Genomic DNA, 18,159 nt, shown 5'->3' on the forward strand with positions numbered 1-18,159 from the left:
CTCCTGCATTTTGTCAAATGTGTCACTTTCAGGAAAAAATAATCATGTAATCTCCAAACCGCAGACGCGGGTGATTGAGTCTTCTTATTTTTCTAAAATAAAAAGGCTCCAGGCGTGAAGATTATTTGCATTAAGACTATTATAATCTCTCCAAATGTGGAGAAATTCCTCCAGATCAAATTGGCCAAAGATGGGAATGAGCTTAACTGCCATCCTGAGGCGGATTTTAAGGTCAGAAAAACTTGAAACAGAATGAAACTTTCCCTCGTTTGGGCCTTAAAAACGTATTCATCTTTTTTTCTTGTTGTTTCTAATGAGTCATTTCCGATTTGATTTGTTGTTATTTTTTTTAAAGTATTCTTTCAGTCGGTATTCTGGTGTTTTACACTGACAGAGAGGATTTCCGACATTTATAGACGCAATAAAACCATAAATTCCTGAAATACAAAACATTCTCCCCATCGCTTTCATTTTTCTCCCTCAAAGAGACGCAAAGTCCAATATAATAGCGCCTTTTCATTAAAATTTAGGCTAAGATTTAAACACAAAATGTTAAAACATATGAATTAACGTTTTCATTTCATTAAAGTCTAAAATAAAAAACAAACAAAAAAACCCAACACTTCCACAGGTACCGTCTTATTTAGGCCATAGTTTAATCCTTTATTGACTCCTAAATTTACCCCCCAGATTTTAATTTTTTAAAAAAGATAAATATAATTATAATTAATTAAATTCGTCTGTAAACCCCCGAGTTTCACAGGAGCTTGCAGAAAACAGCTCAGGCGCTTTATAATGCAAGTGGACTCGATACTAAATATTTATATTTATCAGTAATGAAAACACTTCCTCACATTTTAAAATAATATCGAATAATTTCTCAACGCATTTGATCTTTTTCTTTTTTTTAGTTTATTGGTACCTTGCTCTCAGCCAGCTACAAAGAAACCGGATCCAGAGAAGCTGTAAAACTTTATGGCCTCTTATCTGAAAGCCGTCGAGAAGAAAGGAGGCAATCACCATCAAAAAGAAATTTAAAACTATTTAGAAAAAAATGTGTTAAAATGTAATCACAGAAAGAATATTTATTACTTTTAAAAAGTAGATTTTTTTAATCTTATTTTTTGCAGAAAGTGACAATAAAGACGATTAAACTAAATCACTTGAAAAAAAAGACATTTTATTGATCATCAGCGCAAATAAAGTTATTTTCAATACTTGACTGCACAAACATGAGAGCAGCTGGCTTTTATCCTTAATGTCCCCCAGTGTGAAGCTTTTCAAACTAAATTTAATATTAAATAATTAACCTTTAATAGTTTCAGTTAGCTGAGCCAGTTTATGTTCATATAAATCAGTGAGTTTATTAGAATCACATTTTTTTCTTCCAGAGTAAAAGATTTCAATATCATGTTAACCCAGCATGCTTTTATTTTGGCACTCTGTTTGAAATAATTCATCCTCAGAGCAAAAATATTAAACATCTATCTCAGATTTATGCATCAGGTTAGATTTAATGGATAAATCTGAGTACAAAGAGTCAGTATTTAAAAAAAATACTGAGCTGGAGCTCATTCAGTGGCAGGCAGCTGGTTTGCAGGTATAAAAGCTATATACAAACATCCATGTTCATCAAAGGCATTGTGTATTTCTGAATTTTCTCTCTTCAAGGCTCTTTGTATTTCTCTGTGGAGCAGCTTCAGTGTGAGGTGAGAGCTGCAGGTCTGGACTCGGAGGGGCTTCGTGAGGTCGGCGGTCCCGCTGCCCTCACTGCCCTTTACCGTGCTGGGTCGCTCTGTGAGGGAAGCCAGGCCTCCGGAGCAGCGGGACGCACGTGGAGATGACGAGCAGGCTGCGCAGGGCGTCGGGGTCGTGGGACACGTCGTTGGTGCATCGAGGGCCTCCTTTGGAGATGCAGTTTATGGTCGGGATGCCGGGACGGGACCGGGCGTCGGTGTAGAAGCTGCTCAGAGAGTCGCTGACTGAAAACAGAAGAAAGAAGAAGTCTGAGACAAACACACACACACACACACACACACACACACACACACACACACACACACACACACACACACACACTCTGAATAGTTAATATATAAAAAAAAAGAAAGAAATCTCTGTATAAATGCTATTACCATTTCCACAAGAGCCCATTGTGTTTTCTGATGTTTTAATTATGTGTGTGTGGAAATTATTGCAAATGAAATAATATCAACAGATTTTTTCCTAAACTAATAGCACAGCCTGATTATTTATTTATAAAAATGTTTTAAAAAAAAAACCCAAAATGGGACACAGTAAATAAATGTTTTAATATTTTCATGGTAATTTTAATGGTAGATGGTAATTTTATGTAGATTTAAACACTTCTCCCGTGTATTTTAATTTTTTATGCATTTTTGGTGATTAAAAAAAAAATGTATTTCTACATTTTCTTCAAGTGATGTTCATGTTTCGGAAAACAGAAAACAGCAGGAGGGGAAAAGACATTAAATTCAGTATTATTTATACATCTCCAGTGTTACAGTCGTACCAAAGCCTCCTTAGTAAACAGGAAGCAGGAGCTGGAGAGAAAAGCCTGCAGAAGCTGGCTGTTAGGCTGAAAATGAACCAGCGTTACCTCTCTGTGGCTGACCTGAGATCTCAGTATGGTTACCTGGCCAGGACGCCTGCTGGGGGCTGACGATCCGGCGTATTTCTCCCGCTCTGCCGTGGCTCTTGGACTCGCCGTTCGGGCAGCTGCGGTGCACAGTGGGCCGGAGGAAACGCTGCTGAGTCATGACGGACCCGAGCTGCTGCGAACACAGCGATAAAACGATGCCGTTTAGATTCTGTGCCATAATGATTATTCAGCACAGTGAATTATCAGTCAGGGTTATGAACTGTTAACCCACTTCATTCATTCTCCTCTGATGATTACTTTTGGCTGTTTATATATTCAAACCGCTGCTGAACCGCTGACGCTGATGTGTTTTGGATTTCATCACTTTCAGAGGTAAAAACCATCAAATTTACAAACAACCTGAGCTTTGCATGCCGAGGAAAATGTTTCTTCAACTCAAAATCCAGAGCAAAGCCTGAATAACACTATGTGTTACAAACAGACATGCAAAGAATAACGGATTAAATCAACTTGTTGCTCAAAACAACATTAATTATCATGGATTTTAATCAACTATTAATTATTATAAGAGTAAAAATAAAACGTTTTCACTGGTTCAGGCTGTTCATAAATGATAATTTGCTGGGGGTTTTAATCATATATAATAATAAACTAAAAGTGTTCTTTTTAATATTTTAATACACTGACAAATAAATTAATCTTTAAAATAAAAACTGAAAATAAGCAGTGAAAATAAGTGCTGTTGCAGTCCTGGTGAGGAATGAGAAGCTACAAAACAATCATAGAAAATGTTCTTTTTCCTTTAATTCTCTATTAAGACTGAGGAAGAAAGGCTGACCACCTATTAAAGTTGAAAGTTAAAGAGACAGGCCAGCTGACATGATTAATTTCTTAAGATTATGAGCACTGATTTAAAATAAAGAAAGAAGAGCAGTGGATTCATTTGGCTGGAGAGTACCTGCACAGGTATGTCCTGCTCTTTAGTCCTTTGACAAAAATGTGTCAGTGAATCCAACTGAAATAAAAAAGGATGATGGCAACTGTCAGTTAATAATACTCACAATAAATGAGAAATGGTTTATTTTGCATGGACTGGTGGTCAGGCCTTACCTTCCTGTGTTGCCTTTGATGATTTCTCTGCTGCTGGGAGCAGAAGTCGTTTGCTCCCCCTCCCTTTCTGTGGCCCTGCAGCAGCTGCTGGATCTGGCTCACCACCCCGAGGTCCTGCAATAGTTTTTGCCTCTGGTACAGCACGCCGAGCTGCTCGTGGTCGCCTATTAATACCACTTTTTTCTCCTCCTCCCTCTCTTCCACCACCTTCTCCTCCTCCTCCTCCTTATCCAGATGCTCCTGCTCCTCTTCTTGGACCTCTGCAGACTCCGGAGCTGCTGACAGGCCGGACACAGGAGGCTGGAGGGGAAAGAACATTTAAATCAAATAGTTTTTATTGCTAAGATGTATATGCAGGTTTTTAAAATATATGAGAATATCATTGGTTTGCTGTACTGAAAATAAAATCTGTTTATTTAAAACTGAATAAAATGATCAAGAATATTATTTAGATAATCTAAAGAATACTCTGACAGAAAGACCAGCCAGAGTCAAAGCCATTCATCACGGACTGAAGCTGTGTCTCCCTCTTGTGGTTACATTTGGGTACTGCATCTTCAAACACAGCCTCACCAATGCTGGGTCGCAGTTAGAAATGGGGGTCGGGGCTGATGGGGCCCTTCGTGGTTTGACTCCTTCCCCTGCAGTCTCCCCCTGCGAGTCTCTCCTCCGGCCTCTCCTTTGGTAGTGCTCATTCTGCTCCTGCTTCAGACGCAGCTCCTGCAGCTGTTGCCTAAAAGAATAAAAGCACACATTTCAGAACCACTTTGAGAATAATTTAAAGTATTTAAACAAATTAAATCACTTTTTTAGCTTTATTATGGTACTCTTGTTTTAGATGTTTGTTTGTTTTTTTAAACCCACAGAGGACAAATATTGAGTGTAGAAAAAGAAACTCGGATCCTTCTGCAAGTCCATTAATCTTAATTTGAATAAATAAATAAAAACTTAAACTCCAGTGATCACTTCTGTAAAATAACCAGTTAAATCTGATAAATCTCATCCACATTTACTTATAATTGTATTATTATTAGTTTGTTTTCTTTTTCTTTTTTTAATGCAGAGAACAACTTATTTTGGTTTCCCGTCTTGTATTTTATTTTGAAACAGATTTTTGCCTGTTCACATTTTCCTGCTGTCTCCATGATGCACTCTGTTGTCTCTACATTTTAGTTTCCTCATCTTCCATTTTTATTTTGTTAAAAAATAAATAAATAAAAAGACAGAATGTTTGTTTTCAACTTTTAAATTAGTTTTTAGGTGGAATCAGCCATTAATGTTTTGCTTTATTTATATTTATATATATCGTGCATTTGGTTCCTTTTTATCATGAAATGCAGGAAACAGGAACTTAATTAACACAATCACAAGGGAGGAATAAAAATACAAAGCACAGATGACAAATGATGACTACCAAAATAAAACACCAAATAACAAAAGAACCAAACCACACACAGAGGTGAAAAACTCACATGGAGACACGGCTGGAATAGTAACCCAAAATACAAAGAAAGCTGAAGGTGTATCTATCGTAGAGAGATAAATATGGGACTGAGCGTATTAACAAAAACAGAAACCAGAAAACTGCACTAAAAAGACCATGGCATTGCTGTACAAAAACAACTAAACTGTCATGAAGACAAGTGAAGACTGTTTTAGGAAATATCTGAGAAGTCTGCATGAAAGTGAGCACACAGCAGAGCAGATTTAAGCGTGTAGGTGGAAACAGGTGGTCTTCGATGTGACGATCACAGCAGAGAGCAGGATCAAACACGACGACAAACACTTGCCCTTTGAGAAATCATAGTTGTCCAGAATCTCTACTATTTGATCAAACTGCTATCTAAACTGTTGGCTAATCATAGTTAGTAGCAGGAAACGATGTGACACCCAGTTTTTCATGGCAGACACAGGGGCCTTTTAATTTAATAACGTGAGAATTACAGGCACATGCAGCGGAGTGTCATCAGCGTCTTAAAGGGAAATTTATTCCATGACTGCACATAATTTGGTGGCAGGATTACGCACTATTAAATTCTGTTTTATTAGGACAGGTTTAAATCCTTCAATTTGTTCAATTATTCCATAATGTTTGCACATATTAAATCACCCCGAGGCATGTCTGCATGTACAGCTGAGTGTGATCACACTACCGGCAAAGAAGCGACTGGCTACGTATCATTTCCAGGAGCGACAAATCAAAACTGAGATGGCCTCAACTTTTTTCTGCATCAGCCTTTCATGGATTATCTGTACGGGAGGTAAGAGACAGACCCAAACGCTCCTAAGACAGAGATGTGACCTAAGGAAGGAAGTGCTGAGGACAAAAATACAGAATACACACTAATGTAGAGCAGCGGCGAGGGATTCACAACGGAGTCGCCAGGGGGAACACATGGAATAAGGAGGACATGGCAAAGAACTGAGTAAAACTGAGGACTTACAGACAAACACAGATGAGGTAAAGAGAGAGGAAACATCTGGGGTAAAAAAGACACAGGTGAACAGAATCTAATAATGCAACAAAGGGAAACAAAACTTCACACAATGCACGTAAGACAAGGGACTAGAAAAATAAAAGAGGAAACCTAAAACTGAGACAAACACACAAAAAGATAAACACAAAGACACAACTGACTTCACAAAGCAGACACAAAAGGAGAAAAAAAAAACACAGAGAAGAGACTTGGGGAACAAGAAGGGAACTTATACAACTAAACTAATTTATAAGTAAACAAAAAAAACAAGTAATACAATAGGGAACCAAAATTAATAGAAACTAGGACCCAATTGCATTAATGGTCTCAGAAAAAACTTTGAGCACTTTGTCATTACTTTCTCTAGCTGTCTTTCAATTTTGGTGCCATGACAACCTGTATGTAATAGATTGACTGATTTGTGTCTATATACAGAACACAAATATTTTCCACTTTTAAAAAGGCAAAATTAATCCACATTTGGAAGAACATATTTGCATTATTGATTCATATATTGTTATTATTATTATTATTATTATTATTATTATTATTATTATTATCATCATTATCATCATCATCATCATCATCAATAAAAATGATTGGATTTAGAACAAGGTCATGATTTGAGGATCACAACCACCTGAACTGGCTTCCAAAGATCCTGGAATCTGGAATATTTTAAGACCTATGTGAAACATCTACTAAGAAAACTGAAAACAATAATCGCATTTTTCTTTTACTAGTCTTCGTACTGTACTGTATTTTTGTACTGTAGTACAGTTTAGTCTGTGCTTAATTATTAGTGATACTACTTATGTGCATGTTTTTTCATCCACCTATCACAGTCTGCTGTTTTTATTTTTTATTTTTTTAAATCACTGATGTCTTGTTCTTTAGTTCTACTTGCATTTAAATACACGACTTTCTAACAATAGCTGTATCTCATTACTCACACTGAACTCTGAAAACTTGGGTTTAAATACTTTGATGCAAGCTACAAAAATATATGAAGCTACATTCTTAAAAGGTTATGTTTATGTAAATGCAGTCACATTTTTCTTAAAAAGGTCACCAGAGAACCACTTAGGGGCACATTTTAGTCTCATGTTATAAGATTTTCATTTGATTATTTAAAAATTCTTTAAATGAACTGCAATCATAGTACCATATTTTTCGGACCATAAGGCGCACGGGATCTGTGCACTGTCGACAAACGGGTCCGTTTTCATACATAAGGCAAGCCGGATTATAAAGCGCATTAAACAAAACAAAACAGTCAGATAAGTCAAACATTACTCAACTAATTCCTCTTGCTTCTTCCACTTCCATACCATTGATTCATTAATGTTGAATTCTCTGGTAGCTGCTCTATAAACACTGGAACAACAGTATATGTTGTTCCAGTGTTTTTCTAATTTTTGCTATGTAATTTTGCACTGTCCACTTTCTGCTGTAACAAAACAAATTTTCCCATGTGTGGGACTAATAAAGGTTATCTTATTTTACATTAATGACTAACCTCATATTGTGGCTGGATTATCTCAGTTGTTCTCCCCTACTGAAATTTGGTATACAGCAATTTTCCAAGTGATTGCATTTGTCAAAACAAACAAACACCGGGAACTTATAGCAAGTGGAAAAAAGTTAGCATTCATTCTCCAGGTTCACTGTGTTATGCTTTGATATGCTAACATAGCTGTGTCGCTAGCGATCACTAGCACAGCATTATATACCAGCTAGTCCAACTTCAGTAACCCTACAAACGTCACTGCTGTTTAGTTTTCTGTTTTCATTCATGTTGGAAGTGATAGCAGAGCTGTACGTTTTATTTTTGCCCAGAAATCTCTCAGTCAGAACATGCTTGGTAACATGTTTAGGTAACTAGCGAGCTAACTTTCTGCTACCTTCCTGCTAACTTCTAACTCCGTTAAATTGAATAAATTCTGTTTTCATGGATGCCTGGATGTTAAACTTAATTGTTACACCTGGTAAAGCAGCGACACTGATCATTTTTATTAAAGATAAAATCATTTACACAGTGTTCGTTTGGGGCCTGACGCGACTGAGTTTTGGACCCAGATTACTATGAGTCGCAAGGCTCCTGACTACAGTACCCATAACGCTCAGACAATCCATCAGGCTTCATAGCTTAGCAAAGTCCTAAAACATTTTTTGACAGATTTTTGAGCGCCGTGTACCACATAAAATCGTTTCGAGGTCAGTAAACACAGCCAGAATTCATAGAGAAGGCCACCAGATTATAAGGTGCACTGCCGATTTTTGAGAAAATTCAAGGATTTTAAGTGTGCCTTATAGTGCGGAAAATAGATAAATGAATTGCTATGCATTTTTTAGGCAACATTCCAAATAAAATATTTAAAATGTCGTCTATTCCTTTTCCTTCATTGGAAAAAAAAAAAAAAAAAAAAAAAAAATCACAATTTATCTTTAATTTAGATTTTAGTAAGTAAGCACACTGCATATTTGAATATTTGTCCAGTGTTTTATTACCAATCAGCAAACACATTTGCAAAAATATTTAATATTTGTATTTAATGTAAGTGTTTTTATTTATCAGTCAAGCAATTTGTAAGATTACATCTTGAAATGTAAATTAAAATTCACAGAGCTCATAAAAATCTACCAGCAAAGAATTCAAAATCACAAAATATTAAACTTATTATGATTTGGATCTTCACATTACAAAAACTTGATCCAGATTCTTTTTGCATTTTTTAATGTAAATTATTAATAAAAATTTATCAGTTGTAAGGAGTAAATATCTTGTTATAATGATTGTAGCCTATATGCATCTATGCCTGTATGTAACCTAATACCTCGTTACTGAGCGAGCCAGTCTGAACAAAAACTTTGCACGGACATCGTCACACATACAGTGATTAAAAAGATTTATGATAAATCCCAATTATTTATATTTTCCTATTTATTATGTTCATTTTATCATCCATCTTGCTAATCAGCTAAGTTTTTCTACCACTTGTCACAAGATGAGAAATTATTACCTCGCACAGGTTAAGCTAGAAATTTAAGTTTTTTGCGATCTTTGTGGTCTTTTTATGATAAATATTATTTTATAAAGTCTTCTCACTGTACTATCCCTTTAAATAACAGCAGAGATGTTAATTTAGTTCTCCTGCATAAATGTTAGAAGTGCTGTATGAATAAAAATTATTATTATTACCCAAGTGTCTGTATTTATATGGAAACTAGGCAGAATAATTCAGTTCTCCCTGCACTGGAGTGTTCCCTCTGCTTTCTTTTTTATTTTACTTATTTCTTTGTGTCTGTGTGGATGACTTCAGAAACGGTCTGTGCGTAACTCGCAGCACCTGCTCTTTGCTGAACTGTACTGAGTGTACTGACAGCACGCTGGAGGTACCTGGCACACTCCTCTCTGGCCTTTGATGCCGCCGTCTCGTGGAAGAGCGAGCTGCTGTGTTTAAAGTACTTGTCGTATTTCTCCCCTCCCTCTCTGGGATAAATCCTCTTGAAGCCTCCCAGGTGTTTGGCCTCGTACCTCTCCATCTGCTTCACCGTGGCTGCCTGGCACTGACGCAGCTCCTCTGACCTGCCGATAAAATACACACACGGAAACACTAACCTTCACTACAGATGTGTGGTGTGTGTGACCTTGGGAAAACTTCACACCATATCTGTTCACCGTACCTGGCCTCTCTGGAGCGGTGCTGCTGCAGCCTTTCCTTCACCTTGCGTCTCTCCTCTTTAGTAATCTTACGACGATCGCAAGCGCTCAGGTTGATGAGAACCAGAGTGTCGTACAGCAAAGCATCCTTCACCTCGCGGTCCAGCTGGGAGTCAGTGGTAAAACTTGGGGAGTGATTCACCTGGACATAAATATATTCAGACACACACACACACACACACACACACACACACACACACACACACACACACACACACACACACACACACACACACACACACAGGTCTGAACAAATTTGGCTGAATTCAAGCTAACTTAATCCATTCACCAATTCATGTTTACCCAACTTTTTTGTAATTCAAGATCTATAAGATTTATAAAGGGCACAATGCAAATGTCGACCTCACACCCAGTTGTTGTTTCAAAAATACAAACATACCCTAACTTTTATTTTTTCTTTAATTACAGAATTTGACTGTTATTATTTGTTTGGGATCAGATGTGTTTGTGTCATTTATACGTGTCCCGGCATTCATCTGGCTCTTATCTTGGTAAAGAACTACCTTCAGAAGACCAAAGGGAATGTTATTGACTGGCCTGGAAAAAAGCCTTGAATCACATTGAAAATCTGTGAAGTGAACTTAAGACCAAGGTCTGTCCCCAGAAGACAAACAAATCTCAAGAAGCTTGGGAGAGAGACCATTGAAGAATGGGCTGGGATTAAAGCTGGGATTAATAGCCTTTATTTAAAAATAAATAAAGGCTATTTTGTCAAAAGACAGACTTTTAAAGAAAATAATATGAGTAGTAAAAAACCCAAAAGCATCCCAATAGACTACTTGAGAGACTGTATTGATTTGTGGATTAAAACATGTCCATGAATCAGGCTACCAAAGACCCAAAGACAACAAATTAATGGTATATTTGGTACAACACATGCAGAATATTTCCATTAGGCTTATATTTTAGTTAATGGAATAAAGCTTCAGTAAAGACCTGGAGATAGCTGACAGAGAAAATAGACCATAATGTTTTTCTAACCTTTCAGTCAAGAATCATACGGCTTTCCAGAACATGAGAAAGTGAGGCTGAATGAGTAACAATCACATATATGCTTGTTTTACAGTATTGTGTAACTGGTCTGTCACCTCCAACACCCAGGGTTTGAGCCGGTGATCCAACAGTACATCGAAGCCTAGGATCTCAAAGCATGCGCTGCCGGTGGTGTGGTTGGGGAAACACGTTTGGTAGTTATGCTTGAGTATGGGATGGGCCGAGATCAGAGTCTTTATGATCACGTCCTCGATGTCGCTCCACATCTTCTCTGTGCTGTAGTTCATGGACTCCAGGAGCTTGTTCAGGGCGGACAGCTTTCTGAACGGAACAACAATGAACACGGATTCTTTAAAGAGCGTTGGCGATGTACCGCATCATGCACCATCTTCAGTGTGAGCAGTATTCACCGTTTGCTCCCAGAATCCTCATCACGGACAAAATTCTCGCTGTGCTTGTTGATGGAATAGTTGGTGAGATGCATACACACGTCATCCTAATGTTAGAGAGACTAGTTACTATTTATTTAAGTAATTAAACTCACAGGAACACGTATACAACAATCAATAAAATCAAAATCAAATAAAATATGATACAAAATATAAAAAAAACAAAAACAAACAGATAAACTGACCATTTTAACTATTCTGCCAAATTCCTATCACTAACTTGGGGCTTTTATTCTGAAAATTCTCCATAGATTTACTTCCAGAGATATATGCAGAGTTAACTGGACCTAAATAAGTGTGTCTCTATAAGTCAGCCCAGGCACCGGTCAGTCCATCTTTAACAGTTCTTACCACATTGCTGAGCATTGGTTCGCTGTACTTTGTGGTGCAGAAGCGAGCCAGGCCCTCCTTGAACATGAAAATGCTGAATGGGTCACATGACGTCACGAGCACGTAGACACGCAGGTCAAACTTGTACCCATCAATGATGAAAGGCTGAAGAGGTCATTTATAAAGAACAGAAAAAGCATCATACACTGTGCATTTTGTTGCAGGTGTTTTATGCGTTGCACCCGTTTGCTCACCCTGGAGATGTAAACCTGGCAGATCATATGTTCTCCAGGTTTGATGTCTTTACTGGATTTGGTGATGAAGATGCCTTTGCCTTGACAACCGGTGTCAGGCTTACAGATATACGTCTTGTGTTTTTTGGCCCTGGTGTAAGCATGGAAGTCGCTGTAACTGCAGTGAGATAGAGAGGATGAACACAGATGAGTGAACCTATTATCTTTTTAATTCCTAAATATTAACAACATTGTTTTAGGGGGGGGGGGGGGGGGAAACCTCACAGATCTAACGTCACGCACTGGATGAGAAAGAATTATATTAATACTGAAGGTTACATAAGAGGTGTTTGAAAAGGTTTAGTGATCCTTTTTAAAATACGTGGAAGATTTAGAGCCAGAATAATAATTAAAAAAACAAAACTCCTGTTTCTGTTTTTGTTTGTTTTGTTGAATTTGTGCACTAGAGGGTTTTTTGTCTTTCTTATTTTTATTTTGTAGTTTTCAAAAATGTGGTAGATAGATTTTGGGAGGAAATAAAACAGAGTGGAAAGTGCAGACTGACTCTGCAGGAAGGCACCATGTTCTGGGGAAGATGTTGTAATCTTTGGGAAAGAGCTTCAGCATGCGGTTCATGTTTCTGGCCAGAGAATCCTTGCGGCAGATCTCGCTCATCCCCGGGAAATGGTTTATTTTCTGCAAAGACAGGTTTACACGGCATTACAGGACAGTCGCCTACAATATATATTAAACAATCAGTCACCAATTTAAAATCACAAGCACTGATCATGGAGTGTTCTGCTTGGAATTTCAGGTCCTGGCATTTATGTTGCTGTTGCTTTCAGACATATTGCTCAGAAATATCAAGAGGAACATGGCAAAGAGCCCACATCTGTGATCTAGACTTCAAATTCCCCCGATCCCAACTGAGCAACAGAAGAACACACCTAACAGTGTAGCAGATGCAGTAGATGTAGCTCCAGAGCCTGAATAGTGAACCCTGTGCAGAAGTGCCTTAAACCTGCATTATTTCTAACAGCCAGCAGGGAGTGATGACTCGCACTGCAAACAGCTCAAGATGAACAGAAGTCTATGAGAAGACAGTCCTTGGCCTCATCGCTCTTTTTGGGATGGGTTTAAACAAGTGAAAGGTTTCCCAAACGGAGACGCAAAACCCAACCAGGAAGAAAAAATAAATAAATAAAAAAAATCTAGAAAATCAAACATGCAGAGTGACCTACTGCGGTGACCCCCTGTAAATAGAGGAACAACCCAAAGTAGCTCGTAGATGTCCATGGCTTTTTGTAACATCTGGTTTAAAAACACCACGCTGTTGATGGTAAAAACACTCAGCTCAAGACTTCACTAAACACTGGGTGATATCACAGTAGTTAGTTACATCTTTTAAACAAGTCTGATACACAGAGCTCCCACCCCACAACCGCTACCAAAGTCCCAGTGCTAGACACCAGCGCACAACTCCAGTGGTGTAATATCCATGCTGCAACAGGCCAGAAGTGTTTTGACAACACAAGAGAAACCTAAATAATATTAATGTAGGCTAGCTAATGTATGATAGATAGATAGGATCTCGAACAAATCTACTTTAATAAATTACTCATGGTCAAAGAGAGTCAGGCTGACTGCATCGAATTACCCAGTATGATGGCAAATTGAAAGCATGGACTGAAAAAGGACATGTACATCATCATTTCATTGGTAAAGATATTTAGAAAAATGTCATAGTTTGAAGAAACTGATGAATTTTCCGCTTCACAAATACAATCACACATTTAATCAATAAATAATCAAATGAAGCATCAATAATCTTTTCTGATGATGGCAGTGATGGAGGTGTTAGGTTAGTTAGGTGCATTGATTACCTGGTAACGCTTCATGTCCTTAACACGGTCTAGAGACACTGAGCAGTCGGTCCAGAACAGCGTCCAATCTTCACCGTCCATCGCCTCTCTGAGGCCGTATCTACGAGCAGCTCGCCACACTGTGACAAATCAAGCATTTAGCATCTTAACAGCGCTCCATCTGTTTCCCACAGGCAACCAGAGGCCCCTCTCTGCTTGTACAGTGTTTTAAAGTGTATTGTAAAAAAAAAGAAGCTGTGTTTTTAAATGAAATACATAGAGTGAGACAAACTTTATAAAAATTACCGTTATTATTTAGATGTTGTTGTTTTGTTTTGTTTTTTTATTCCTGGCAGTTTTAAAAGTAGGACTGGATTATTGGTGGTATTTTACTGTGCAGTTATTAGATGCTTTATCTGTTACTGAACCTTTTTGTTTTGTATTGTGTGAATTTGATGTGTTTTACAAAGTCTGTTAAGTAATCATGTGAATATTTCACATTTCACATTTGGGATTTTATATATTTATTTTATATCGAGCCTTGTGTGACCCCTCAGTTAATCAACTTCCTGAAACCTTTCAGCCATGATTGTTCTGATTGGCTGCCCCTCGTAAATAGCAGATTTGAAGTTTCCCTGCTCACGCTGAGAGGAGGAATATAAAATATGAAACTGAGTGTTTAGAGCTGTCTGAAACATTAAACACTAAACACTCAATGATGAAATCAGGGTGAGCTTTTAGTGCATTGTGACTTCATTATTTGAAACTTGCCCACGCTCAATATGATCATACATCTCTATAATACTGTATATATGATGAAAATAAGGATTTACAGCAGAGATCCAAATGGAAAAAGCACTGTCCACATGCTTTTATCTATTTGACATCTGTAGTATTTGTATTCAGCCTTGTCTAGCTAGAAACAACTTAAAATTGGACATATATGATTTAGTGATCTCTAGCAGACGTACCACTTTCATATTTGCAGTTGGTGAGGTTGATCCACAGTCATCTGAAAGACAAGAGAGACAGAAAGAGGGACAGACATCTGCTGTGCTGCACAGTGCCTCGTTTTGCTCTCCTGAACGATGAGGATAAGTGAGAAAAGAGACCTTAAGAGCCTCCAGGACGAGTTATAGAATCATAACTGACAGGGTGCTTGGCAGTTAATATACCTGCAAAGGGAGATAACAGCAAAAGTACAACCCCAGAAGTAATTGATGCTGTGTAAAATGTAAATGAAAACAGAGTGCAATGATATGCAAATCTCATAAATACATATTTTATTCACAATAGAACACTGAAAACATATCAAACGTGTTATATCTATTTCAAACACTCTCAACAGAAATAAATGACAAACAGTTCAGTAAATGGGAGAAATTATTATTGTGCTACAGTTGGCAAGGGAAAAACCCAGAATAAGATTTCAAACTCTTATACTGGCAAAGAGCAAGGGAGAGCTTACATTACTGTGATTAAAAGATTATTATACTCTGGCACAATTAGGGGCTCTATTTTGCTGTTGCAACTCAAATTACAAAGTAAGATGGAAGGAAATCTAAGAGCACATTTCTGGGGATATTCTAATTCAAGCACAGCTGGGTGATTACAAAAAGGGATCCAGAATTAAATGGACATAGGTAGCATATGGATTAATCCCATTCATGGATGATACGGTGAACTGTGTTCACAGACAGTGTTTTCTGGAAGTGTCCCTGAGCCTGTGTAGTCTGTGTATTTCAATGACAAAACCATGCCTGTTTTTAAGGCCGTGCCACCTGAGGGCTCAAAGATCACACAGGCATCTAATGTTGATTTTGACCGTAACAATATCCTGATATCTGTATCACAATTTATAATCACGCTTTTTTGAGGTGAGCCTCTCTCTACAGCCCCATCATGTTAACAACTTGTTGCTAATTAAGCTAATTACTTGTAAAATGTTTCTTTTTGGCATCAAATACTTATATTGAGTTCACGTGACATCCTTCTAAATTACTCCACACTCAAAACTGTTAGCATCCTAGGTTTTTAGGTGATGTGTTTTATGTTTTTTGGTTTATTTTTGGATTTTTTCTTGTTCCATGGCATGTTGTCTTTATAGTTTAATGTTGCTTTCCTTGTACTTCCAAGTTTTGCTATTTATATTTCCGGTCCTTAGTTCTGTATCAGTGTTAGTTTCACTCTTGTGTCACCCTTGTTCTGTATCTGTGAGTAGTCAGTCTTTGGCTCTGTATTTGTTTGCCTTTGGTCTGTGTCCAGTTTCATGTCAAGGTCATAGTGTGTATCTGTTTATCTTCTTTGTTTAGTTTGTAATATTGGGTTATCCTCATCTGTGATCTCTCTCTGTGCTCTGTGGTTGTCTGTTCTCTCAGATTAGTCTTGTGTCCTCTTTCAGTCATGTCTCTGTGTTCTGTTACTCTGTTCCTGTGTCAAGTTTGTGCGTCTTGTCTGGGCCTCATGTCTTATTTTGATAGTCCCTTTTCTCATGTGTCTCTCATCAGTTAGATTCTCTTCACCCGTGTTGCCCAGGTGTTTCCTCTCTGCCCTGATTCCTTCCTGTGCATATATTGTCCATATAATAAATTTCTGTGTAGTCTGAGTTTTGGTATTTTTGTATTAAAAGCTGTTTTGAGTGCAGTCCTGCCTCTGAGTCTGCACCCTGCAGCTACACATTAACACATGACAAAAATAAGGAAATTAACATTTAACTTCAGTTACCAAGTTGACATTTCTTAATTATTACTTTTCTCATCTTAAAAACTCATAGGTTCACGATCAACCCATGTAAGGTTGGAAGTGCAATTTGAATAATGGACACACTCTTTTGAAAGAATTTTGTCTGGTTGGAGGAGCCAAAGCAGCCAATTTTACAGAATAGTGAGTTACACCCACTTAACAAAACTTTGAAAAGAATTAACCCAACATTTCAAAGGTATCATTTTATGATCTGTATACATATTAGATTAATTTTTAATTTATAGTTTCTCTCTTGTTTTAATTATAGTCAATAAATTCAATAAATATTTTAATTCTGGAAAGATTACCAATTTAAGAATATATTTGAGCCTTTTGTTGCCCCTTACCAACTTTTTTGAGACATGTTGCTGCCATCAAATTCAGAAAGCGCTAATATTTTTATAAAAAAAAGGCACATTTTCTCAGTTCATGTTCTTTTGTGAATAAAATACAGGTTTATGATCTTTGCAAAACATTGCATTTTGCTTGCATTCACATTTTATACAGCGTTCAAACTTTTTCAGAATTGCCATCGTATGGACGAGCTCTTGCAGTAAAGTACCTCTTCTTGCTTTTCCTTCTCTGCTTGTTGACGGGTTGCGGCATGCATTTGTAAGATTCAGTTTGGCTTTCGCTCTCCTCTCCCTCACCCCGCTGCTCACATTTATGTGTGTCGGTGTTTCTTTCTGGGCTGTCCAGAGGTAGACCCATCCTGAATGAGAAACATGTGCTCAGCTGACCTGCAAGGCATGCCAAAAACTTCATGAAATTGTGACACAAACAGAAAAATGATCAATTTTCCAACACTCATATCTCTCATTCTGAATGGTATGTGCCATACAGCCACACAATGAAATTCAATCAAATAGAACAAACTACATGCTGTAAGTGCACGCATGGAATCATGTTTCTGTTTCCATCTCTCTCATCAGGTGAGTGCTCTGGCTGTCAGCGTGCTGTCACAGGCCGGCATTCAAGGGTTATTGTGGCAGTACAGATACAGGGAGTGGGTAATACTACAGCCACAGTGAGGGGAAATGATCCTAATACCAAGCAGAAGTGCTAAAGTGTGACACTTTTTTACTTTTACTGCTTTTTATAACGTAAATTAAAAATACACATAAGTGGTGTAAGGAAGCAATACATGGACACCAGTGAAAATATCTCAGTCTATTCATTCTTCAGATGTTGTCTTTTAGTAGTATCCCTTCCCCATTTTCCCTGTTGAAGTGACAGATTTATCTTTTTATATTATACAGTTTATCTCCTCAACAACATCCTGCCTTCGACTGGGAGTAGAAAGGCAGCACAAAGCACCATTCGCTGTCTCGATCACCCTGATCATCAAGTTTTTTGACAGGAAACTGTCGAGCCTAAAAGCACTTTTACTAAATGACCACACTGAAATGATCACCAATACACTCTTCCAGATAAACATCACACAAGTTATTTGTAATTTTATATAAGTAGCAGGTATCACTGCAAGTATAAGCAGAGAGACATGGCACTCAGAGAATCCTGAACTGAGATATATGGGGGAAATTTAATAAAAGCAAAGAGGCTGCATAGAAACATAACTTTTAGAGGAAAATTAT

At 37.6% G+C, this 18,159-nt stretch overlaps 1 protein-coding gene across 1 annotated transcript; it reads right to left on the reverse strand.

The window, feature by feature from the left end:
* Positions 1 to 1,767: 1,767 nt before the first annotated feature.
* On the reverse strand, positions 1,768 to 17,275 carry ttll6 (tubulin tyrosine ligase-like family, member 6). Its single transcript, XM_085361043.1, is given in 15 exon segments — positions 1,768 to 2,006; positions 2,657 to 2,795; positions 3,582 to 3,638; positions 3,734 to 4,033; positions 4,307 to 4,466; positions 9,611 to 9,799; positions 9,898 to 10,076; positions 11,044 to 11,269; positions 11,359 to 11,444; positions 11,749 to 11,892; positions 11,982 to 12,138; positions 12,526 to 12,656; positions 13,844 to 13,962; positions 14,794 to 14,834; positions 17,127 to 17,275. Coding segments are annotated over 15 exon segments (2,316 nt in total).
* Positions 17,276 to 18,159: the final 884 nt, after the last annotated feature.

Source organism: Diplotaxodon limnothrissa, linkage group LG8 (assembly GCF_057381915.1).
Source record: "Diplotaxodon limnothrissa isolate DT_005_m linkage group LG8, D_limnothrissa_male_GT1.1, whole genome shotgun sequence".
Lineage (NCBI taxonomy): Eukaryota > Metazoa > Chordata > Actinopteri > Cichliformes > Cichlidae > Diplotaxodon > Diplotaxodon limnothrissa.